Source organism: Epinephelus lanceolatus, chromosome 17 (assembly GCF_041903045.1).
Source record: "Epinephelus lanceolatus isolate andai-2023 chromosome 17, ASM4190304v1, whole genome shotgun sequence".
Lineage (NCBI taxonomy): Eukaryota > Metazoa > Chordata > Actinopteri > Perciformes > Serranidae > Epinephelus > Epinephelus lanceolatus.
In genome coordinates this window covers 24,216,784-24,226,573 of record NC_135750.1, presented here as the reverse complement: position 1 = coordinate 24,226,573, position 9,790 = coordinate 24,216,784, and the positions used below count along the sequence as shown (strand labels likewise).

Sequence of the window (9,790 nt, the reverse complement as noted above, 5' to 3'; positions counted from 1 at the left end):
AGCATGGCTACCACAGCATCCTGCAGCGACATGCCATCCCATCCGGTTTGCGTTTAGTTGGACCATCATTTATTTTTCAACAGGACAATGACCCCAAACACACCTCCAGGCTGTGTAAGGGCTATTTGACCAAGAAGGAGAGTGATGGAGTGCTGCGAAAGATGACCTGGCCTCCACAGTCACCAGACCTGAACCCAATCGAGATGGTTTGGGGTGAGCTGGACCGCAGAGTGAAGGCAAAGGGGCCAACAAGTGCTAAACACCTCTGGGAACTCCTTCAAGACTGTTGGAAAACCATTTCAGGTGACTACCTCTTGAAGCTCATGGAGAGAATGCCAAGAGTGTGCAAAGCAGTAATCAGAGCAAAGGGTGGCTATTTTGAAGAAACTAGAATATAAAACGTTTTCAGTTATTTCACCTTTTTTTGTTAAGTACATAACTCCACGTGTTCATTCATAGTTTTGATGCCTTCAGTGAGAATCTACAATGTAAATAGTCATGAAAATAAAGAAAACGCATTGAATGAGAGGGTGTGTCCAAACTTTTGGCCTGTACTGTACATCTTGAAATACTTTCACATTTGTTGTAGTTGTATTGTCCACATTCTTTAGCTTTATTCTTGCAGCCACAATCTGGCAAAACAAGTCCATCCTATTACAGTCTCTAGTCCTGGAATGATCTGCAGGCCAAGCTCAAACTCAAAACCCTTATCTCTTTACATGATTCTAAACTTGTTGCTGTTGTAATTTGTTATTGTCTTGTTAGTTTTATTTCTGTCTTGACTAGGTCCCACTTGTAAAAGATGTTTTAATCTCAATGTGAATTCCTAGTCAGATAAAGGTTATATATATTTAATGCAGTCTTTCAAAAACGAGATGTCCAGAGACCTCCTCAGAACAGGTTGTCCTTTGATCACCAAGGTTGGCGGTTCTATCTGCAGCTCCTCCTGTCCACATGTTGATGTGTCCTTGAGTGAGACATTGAACTCAAAGTTACTCCCTAAAGGCAGGCCTGCGCCTCGTATAGCAGCTCCACCACCATTGGAGTATGAATAAGTGTGTGAATGGGTGAGTGAGAGGCAAAATGTAAAGCACATTGTCAAGCAAGGCAGAAAGGTGCCTTGGACAGTTTTGGGTGGAGAAACACACATGGAGAAATAAACTAACACAACCCCAGAGAGATTTAAAAAAAAATATAAACCAGACATCCAATATGTTGGTGAAGATTCTCAGTCACCCAGGTCATGGCAATCCTAAGTGCTACATCGTAGGCAGCTGGACTTCACTGGGTTTCTTGAAGACATTTCACCTCTCATCCAAGAGGCTTCTGCAGTTCACTGAAGAGAAGAGAACTGAAGAAGCCTCTTGGATGAGAGGTGAAACACATCTTCAAGAAACTCAAGCAAGTCCAGTTGCCTAAAATAAAGCACTTAGGACAAACATCCAACATTAGCTTATATAAAATACAATCCAGAGTTTAGGGAATAAGGCAAACTAGTTAAATGTATGCGCTAGCTGCTCAAATTACAGAGATCTTGAAACTTCTATACTCATATATTTCCACCTTCTCCATCTTTACAGTTTAAATTTCACTGTACATTCATAAAATACATAACTGTGACATCACAGATTAGCAAGATAAAAAAACACTATTCATTGAACAGTAAATTAGTAGAAATATAGTTTTCTATTATGTGGCTTCACACTATTCAGGGATTAAAAACAGTGTTAAAATGGTTATTGGGCTAACTGCTCTTTAAATCTTTCGCCTGGGTTTAATCCATAACACAGAACATCACCATCCACTGCTGCCCAAGCCATTCGCACTGTGGTAAAGGCGACTGCCCACTGTCCTGACGGAGAAACTGCAATAGCACCTCCTGCACCCTGAACACGGTCTCCCATGTACTTCAGAGACAACTGGGAAGAATCAGCCAGTGATTTACCTGCGTAGGAGAGGAGGAAACATGGACATAGATGGAAAGTAGCAATAAATGAAATCTATAAATGCTATTTTCAGATAAATAAGACCTAAAAACTTGTTTAAACAGCTACATTTAAATCAAAGTGGGAACTTGGAGTAAACAGAAGCTCACATTTCATTCTATCTGTCCTAAAGTATCTAATTAATGTTTATTATTTATTACAGCATGAAACAGACATCAAATTATATTCACTCAATAAAGTCAGATATATGCGGTTTGTCTTGATGTAGAGTATTTCAAAGTGTGATACTTCACCTTGTGCAACGTGTGAAAGAATGAGTCTGGCCAGTGTGACTTTAAGGATAGACTCTCCATGACCGGTACAAGACACTGCACCAGTGAAGTTGTCTGCATATGCTCCAGAGCCTTATTTACATGAGGGAACGTTGAAAAACACAACATTAATCAACTTCCTTTCTTTCTTTTTTTTTTTTTCAGTTGCTCAATTTCACACATTGGTGTCCGTAAATACTAGAAAAATTAAATTATAATCAGGAAACAGAAGTGCTAAATAAACTGTAATTTTAGCGTGAATAGAGCCAGCATATCTTTACATCTAACTCTATGAATCCGGGGGTTTTTTCCAGCCGAACTAGAGTTGGTGAGTGTCAGAATAGTGGAAAGACAAACCAAGACTCTCCATTTAAACAAACAGTAATTTTGTCATTGTAAAACCCACTTTATTCAAAGTCAACAGGAACAAAATGAAACTTAAAAAAGCCATCTTGATTCGTCTTTCCACTGTTCCAACAATCACTACTCAGGTTTGGTTGAAATAAACCCTTAACTCACCTCATCAGATGTGATAATATGCTGGCTCTAAACACACTAACATTACAGTTTATTTAAATTGAGTTTGTTGGGTTTGGTGATAAAAAATTTCAGGGCTGTGTTTTATGAAACCATAAGGATTGTATTCTAAAAAAGGTTGCTTTCTGTAGAGTTCTATCCGAAACGTTATCAGATACTTAAAGTAACAAGCTAAACCTGTTAGTGACATGCACGCACTTTGAGAAACATACATTGATGGTGTGTGATTGCCTCGAGGGATTACAATAAATCATGTTCCTTAATTAAAAATCTGTGCAAGAAATTCAGTAGGTCGTCATGAGCATGTCTGCATACCTAAATGCATTGAGTTGCTGCCACGTGATTGGCTGATTAGCTATTTGTGTTGACTAGCAAGTCGAACAGCTGTACCTAATAAAGTGGCTGGTGAGTGTATACTGGCTCTATACATGCTAATATTACTGTTTATTTAAATGGAGTCTTGGGGTTTGGCGATAGCAATTTCGGGGCTGCTTTTGGTTAAACAAAAAGGATCTTACTCTTTAAGAAAAAGGTCTGTCTCTGTAAGGATCCTTTCCATAATGACACTTAAAATAACAATTTAACCTCGTCAGTGGCAAAACAAGCACTTTTAGAAGACATACATTAACAGTGCATATGCCCTAAGAGGTTACATCGGAGCCTGTTTTGCTGCTACAGCTGCAGCCCTCTCAGTGGTCATGTAGACACAAAAATATGGGAAAACACGGTCTATTTGGAAACACTGATGTTAGCCTTTGACTGCAGCTCACAGTGTAAAAAATGCTATTTGAGACAGAGTAAGAAATGAGGTCATACCGATGATCGGAGAGTCTCCCACTCTGCCAACCATTTTATGTCTGATCCCTCCAGTTGATGTTGCACATGCAACATTACCAGCACAGTCCAAAGCAACTGCCCCAACAGTATCATGGGCCCTAGGATGAGAACATAAGGTGATAAAGGTGAACATATTTCACTTTTTATGTAGCTAACATTTCCTCTCACTCTCCAATACACACACACCCACATTCTCTACCAAGCAGGCCCCAGAGTTTCTATTTATTTTATTTCAGGTTAGAGTCACACTGGGTTATTAAGCCTGAAAAGATGCTGTGAAGAGATGAATGAGGAAATCTGAGTCCAGACTTGAAGGGGTCAAAATAAAGTCAAACACTGCAGGTACTCACCACTGAGAGTTGAAATCCTCCATAACTCCAGTAACATAAGCCTTGTGCCTCTCCCACTCTTTCCGCTCATACACAGACACCAGTGTGTCAGTGGGAACCGTGGCCATGCCAATGCTCTCTGCAAACAGGTTTGCACCTCTGCTCGTCAAGTTGACGTTGGTGGTCTGAAGTTTTCAGTGGCAGCGAACATGTAAGGAAAAATTCAGAGGGAAAATGGATTTTAAGACATTTTTATTGACAGGTAATATACAGTCCCTGACAAAAGTCTTGTCGCTTATCCAAGTTGTAGGAACAACAAATAATGACTTGTAGTTGATCAATTGGAATCAGAAATGGCTTATATGAAAGGCAAAGGCCTCTAGATTATGCTTATTATACCAAAATAAAGTTGTGCATCATTCACTGAATTTTATCATTTAATTAGGACAGAAAGGTCAGATCTTGCTTGGACAAAAGTCTTGTCGCATACAAAAATAATGTACTGTAGAAATGATACTTTCTGTTGAATACACAAACATGCTCCAATAACATCAGAACATAAAGTCATGGTGCCTTGGGAAAAAGAATTAATATCGTGTATGACTCCCATGAGCTTGGAGGACTGCATCCATACATCTCGGCAATGACTCAAATAACTTATTGATGAAGTCATCTGGAATGGCAAAGAAAGCAGTCTTGCAGGACTCCCAGAGTTCATCAAGATTCTTTGGTTTCATCTTCCAAGCCTCCTCCTTCATCTTACCCCAGACATGCTCAATAATGTTCATGTCTGGTGATTGGGCTGGCCAATCCTGGAACACCTTGACCTTCTTCACTTTCAGGAACTTTGATGTGGAGGCTGAAGTATGAGAAGGAGCACCATCCTGCTGAAGAATTTGCCCTCTCTTGTGGTTTGGAATGTAATGGGCAGCGAGAACCTCTTGATACTTCAGGCTGTTGATGTTGCCATCCACTCTGCAGGTCTCTCGCACACCCCCATACTGGATGTAACCCCAAACCATGATTTTTCCTCCACCAAACTTGACTGTTTTCTGGGTGAATCTTGGGTCCATGCGGGTTCCAACAGGTCTTCTGCAGTATTTGCGGCGATTGGGATGCAGTTCAATGGATGATTCATCAGAAAAATCAACCTTCTGCCACTTTTCCACTGTCCATCCTTTCTGCAAGCTGTGGGCCTTGGCAAATGCAGCACGATTCTTTTGTTGTCTTCTGTTTAATGCTGGTTTGTGAGCAGTAATTCGGCCATGGAGACCATTGCGTGAGAGAATTCGACAAACTGTTCTGGTAGATACAGGGGTTTCTGGTGACCAGTTCTGATGTAGCTCTGCTGCAGTTGAAAAAGGGCTGGCCCTGGACTGCCGAAGCAACAAACAGTCCTCTCTAACAGTTGTGTTATGGGGTCTGCCTGACCTGGGCTTGTCATGAACGTCACCAGTTTCTTCAAATCTTTTTTTTTGTCCTCTCCACTTGATGTTTGGATACACTGAAGATGTCTGCCACCTCAGCAGCAGACTTGGTCTTCAGGCTCTTGATGATCAGCACTTTGGTCTGTGGTTGAATCTTTGGCATGTTGTCAGCGGTCAGGTTGCACTTCACATGAAGGTCTAGTGTGCTGGGGTTCTTTTTATACACACCTGGGAATGTGTTAATTACAGTATTTGTCACAGGTGGAGCTCTAATCTGTGATTGGTTGAATCGTTTAAAGACACGACAAGACTTTTGTCCAAGCAAGATCTGACCTTTCTGTCCTAATTAAATGATAAAACTCAATGAATGATACACAACTTTATTTTGGTATAATAAGCATAATCTAAAGGCCTTTGCCTTTCATATAAGCTATTTCTGATCCCAATTGATCAACTACAAGTCAGGTTATTATTTGTTGTTCCTACAACTAGGATAAGCGACAAGACTTTTGTCAGGGACTGTAAGTCAGTTTATTGCACACAGATGCTGCTTCCCATTAGAGACATTTATAAACCAATCAGTGGTCTCTGACTGTTTCTTTTAAAGAGAGACAAAAACAAAGATTTTAAGACGATACCTTCTCCATCACTGCCCGTGCCAGTGACACAGGGTTGGTAATGTTCTTCACTGCGGACACAGCGCCACTGGAAAGCGTCTTTCCATCCATGATAATGGCATCCATCTCCACTTCTCCAGCGGCATTTAGCGTTGCTCCGTGCCCTACAATCACAACCAGTGACTTACTTATACAGCAGCTCGAGGGCTGGGAGACATGAAGAAAATCAAATATCACAATATTTTTGACAACATACCTCGATATTATTATTGCAACAATATTGTAGGGTGGACTATTGGTGTGTTCAGTGAGCGCCTGTGTAAACTGGACGGCCTTAATCAGCCCTGAGAAACTAAATTAAATCTAACAACAGTAGACAGAGGGAGTGCAAGAAGGACACACTGGAGATTTCCTTCCTTCTCTGTGTGCACAGGTTTTATGTTGCCTGCTACATCATCACAAGTCCACAGGGTGGTGACAAAAGAGTGCAAAAGAGCACATATCGGTTGTGGTTCACTTTGTTTGGCACTTAAAATGCAGGCACAATAAGACCTTCAAGATTCTCTGGGTGTTCATGTATAATTAAAAAGCTTTGAAAGGTTAAAAATCTAGTTTTAATGTAGCTTTACTGTAGAAAAACACTTGTCTATGTGTCCATGTGAGCCATGGCGCCAGTGAACAGACACCACCTCACATCACCATGAGGTTACAACACATTTTACAGATTTACAGATTTTGGTTGTAATTCCATCTGTGCTCAATGTCTGATCATGCGGATAAGCCCCATAATCAGACAGCAACCTCACCTCCTTTAACCATCATCACTCTGACTCTGACTGTACATGTATGTCGGTGTTGCCACCAGCAGATGGAGACAGTGAGCTTCAGACAAATCCAGCTGAATTAATAAAGAGGATAGTGATTATACGTGATGGGCTTCTGTGGGGACAGGTGGGAGTTGGCTTTTTAAACTGATGTATGAATGAATAAAAGCCAAGAGTTGTGGCTTTAAGACCCTCAATGCAGACTCATTGTGTGATCTAAGTGCATTGAAGGGACAAAAAAAGGGGCCTTGCACACATACAGGTGCCGTGTCGAGGTCTGGTAAAATTGTCGAATAGTGTTTCCCTCCTGTTAAAATTATGTTTCCTATAGCACCAACACCAAAAATTACATTTGTGATGTGACTAAAAAAACAATTGAGACCCGTGGCCACCCTGCTGTTTGGTCAATAAATGTAAGGATAACTGTGTAGAGCAGAGATACTCAACTTCCTGTATCAGATGGCAAGGGCCACTACATAAAGAAACAATGACAATATTTATCAGTATATTTAATTACTGACTTGGCCAATTTAAACCTTTGAACATTTGTTGTCATCACTGAACTTTGCCAAGAGGTCAATCCAGTTGCAGCAGCCCTGCACACTTCAGGTGTATGCAGGGAAGTTTCTAGGCTTTGAGGACATTTGGGGCTGTTGGGGGTCCCAGGTTCCTCCCCTGGCACTTCTTTTTGATAAACAAACTCTATTTTGATGCTTATTTATGCACTCTGGCACCTTGTTTACAGTCAAAGCTTAAATCAGTGTGAATCAGTTTATTTTCATTGTGAATGAGAAAATAGTCACACAGCACTTAAGCATGAGCTGTTAGCTGAGTGTCCCTGGTGTAGAGTATACCTGCATTAAACTCAGTGTTATCCTCCATAGACCTCACAGCCGCCTCGACAGCATCAAGTGCACTTCCTCCTCCTTTCAGCACCTTAGACCCCTCACATGCTGCAAACTTGACTCCATCAACACTGGACTCAGCCAGCTCATCCGGTATGGCCCATGCTCCACCGTGCACAACCATGATGGTTGACATCTTTGAGTCCCTGTAGGAAAAAGAAAAGGAAGTGGTTTATGGAGCCCAGTAGCAGTGGCCCCCCAGCAGGATAATGCACCATGCCACACTGCAAACATCGCTCAGGGTATGGCCCAAGGAATGTGACAAAGACCTCAAAGTGTCACCTGGCCTCCAAATTCCCCAGATCCCAGTCTGAATGAGCATCTGTGGTACGTGCCATTAACCCACCTCTCAACCCACTGGACTAAATGAATCTGCCGCCAACGCATTGGTGCCAGATACCGCAGGACACTCCCAGAGATCCTGTGTCCGTGCCTCGACAGGTCAGAGCCAAGTCCAATCCAAGGAGGCCCCACCTTAGATTAGGGGTACATCTGGGATCCGGCACATCACAAGAATCCTTGAGCAGATTGGGACTGGGGAAATTTAGAAGCCAGGTCAACCCCTTGAGCTTTTTGTCATGCTCCACAGTCCAACAAAATGTGGGAGTCACTCACTATCAAGCATGATCTGAAAGCAGGGCATCCTTTTCTGACACATGGTCACAGGAGCACACGCTGTGAGAAGAATGGAAGAATATTTGCCCTAGTAATCATATTTAAAATGACATGAAGTGTAAATAAAAATACATGTGTGTGTATGAAGTTGTAGAGAGGGTTTTATGAAGTATTTTTATTTTGCATGCTCAGAAACTCAGGGCAACGTTGTGCGATAAGAGGTACTTCTTTATTATCTTTACTATCATCATTATTTCATGCATTTGTGCACAAAACTAGCTGCTTACTTGTTTTAACACATTTTGACAGAAAAATGGACGTAAGATTGTTCTGTGGGAGGACAGAGCAGGATCGGCATGTTAGGGATTTCCCATCTGACAGTGAGGACAGTGACACAGACAGCAATGACAGTGGGGTAGAGTGGAGTGGAGAGAAAGGTTTGAGCAGAACAGAAAAAAAGGGTTTTAATTTCATAACGCAGACAGTATAGTTGTAGATGTTCTGGTTGTATTTTCATTAGCATCGAGAGCTTACTTTTTATATATTATTATATATTATACATGAGAATCAATATGACTATCAAGTCATATATGTAAATACGTTTCAAGTGTTTTTCAGGTCTTTGTTGCATAATTTGTTGACATTTTTGGAAGATTTTCTGATGTTTTTATTGCTCTCTAACTGTTGTCTTATGATCTATGAATTATTATTATTATTTTTTTTCAATAAAAGGGCCCAAAGTGAATCAGTAAATGATGTTGAATAATTTTCAGCATGTACCATCAAAATGTGTGCAGTAGAGGGATCTGATCATCAATATTATTGATGTTCTTCTCCAGTCCACGTTAAGCTTTTACTGTTCATAATTTACCTGCCTGGGTAAATAAAATGCAAACATATACTTTACTTTGATGAATCACTGTACCGTGCTGTATTAGCTATCTTTGCATAACATATTTATTCAAGTGGCTGCAACAACTACAAACTATAATAAATCAATACAGCTGTAACTGCCCTCTGCTTTCTGCCATTTAAACCTGTGTGTTTGCGCGTATTGGGTGCAAATAAAAATTTTTATTATTTCTATGGTTGGATGATTCATTCATTCATTCATCTGATGCAGCCTTCAGCTGATCCATACATATTTTCAAGTGTTGATCTGAGTTAAGGACTAAACTGTAGGACACGTGTTGATCCCTCAGGCAGTGTGTGTGTGTGTGTGCACAGCCTCCTCGGACACACTGATTACTCTAAGCAGACAATAATTGTTTGACATAGTTTTGTGCATCCGGTTGAAAAACATGATGTAGCAACATTTAATGAAGTATTTGGACTTTTCTTACCTTTCCCGGTCTCCTGGCTTCAAGACACCATCCGCCATGTTCACGTGACTCGTCGGATTTGTGAAGTGTTTTGCTCCTGTACATTCCCACCATAGACCA

The 9,790-nt window shown here is 40.9% G+C and overlaps 1 protein-coding gene across 2 annotated transcripts; it reads right to left on the bottom strand.

The window, feature by feature from the left end:
* Nucleotides 1–531: 531 nt before the first annotated feature.
* Nucleotides 532–9,790, bottom strand: LOC117248003 (isoaspartyl peptidase/L-asparaginase). Of its 2 annotated transcripts, none has more exons than XM_078160851.1 (7): nt 9,692–9,790; nt 7,683–7,879; nt 6,026–6,168; nt 3,982–4,145; nt 3,611–3,729; nt 2,240–2,350; nt 532–1,945 (listed from the first exon to the last, which is right to left on the bottom strand). In XM_078160851.1, the coding sequence occupies exons 1-7, from the start codon at nt 9,727–9,729 to the stop codon at nt 1,737–1,739; spliced, it is 981 nt and encodes a 326-aa protein (XP_078016977.1). In that variant the 5' UTR covers nt 9,730–9,790; the 3' UTR covers nt 532–1,736. The 2 variants fall into 2 exon arrangements, with proteins under 2 accessions (XP_078016977.1, XP_078016976.1); XM_078160850.1 differs by lacking the exon at nt 9,692–9,790 and adding an exon at nt 8,080–8,196.

What these genes read in the sequence shown, in the direction of transcription:
- LOC117248003 (XM_078160850.1), bottom strand. Translation starts at nt 8,120, where the DNA reads ATGCGTTGGCGGCAGATTCATTTAGTCCAGTGGGTTGAGAG. An exon ending in TAACACTGAGTTTAATGCAG is followed by an intron (nt 6,169 to 7,682) that starts GTATACTCTACA and finishes TTGTGATTGTAG; the next exon opens with GGCACGGAGCAACGCTAAAT. An exon ending in CACGGGCAGTGATGGAGAAG is followed by an intron (nt 4,146 to 6,025) that starts GTATCGTCTTAA and finishes TGAAAACTTCAG; the next exon opens with ACCACCAACGTCAACTTGAC.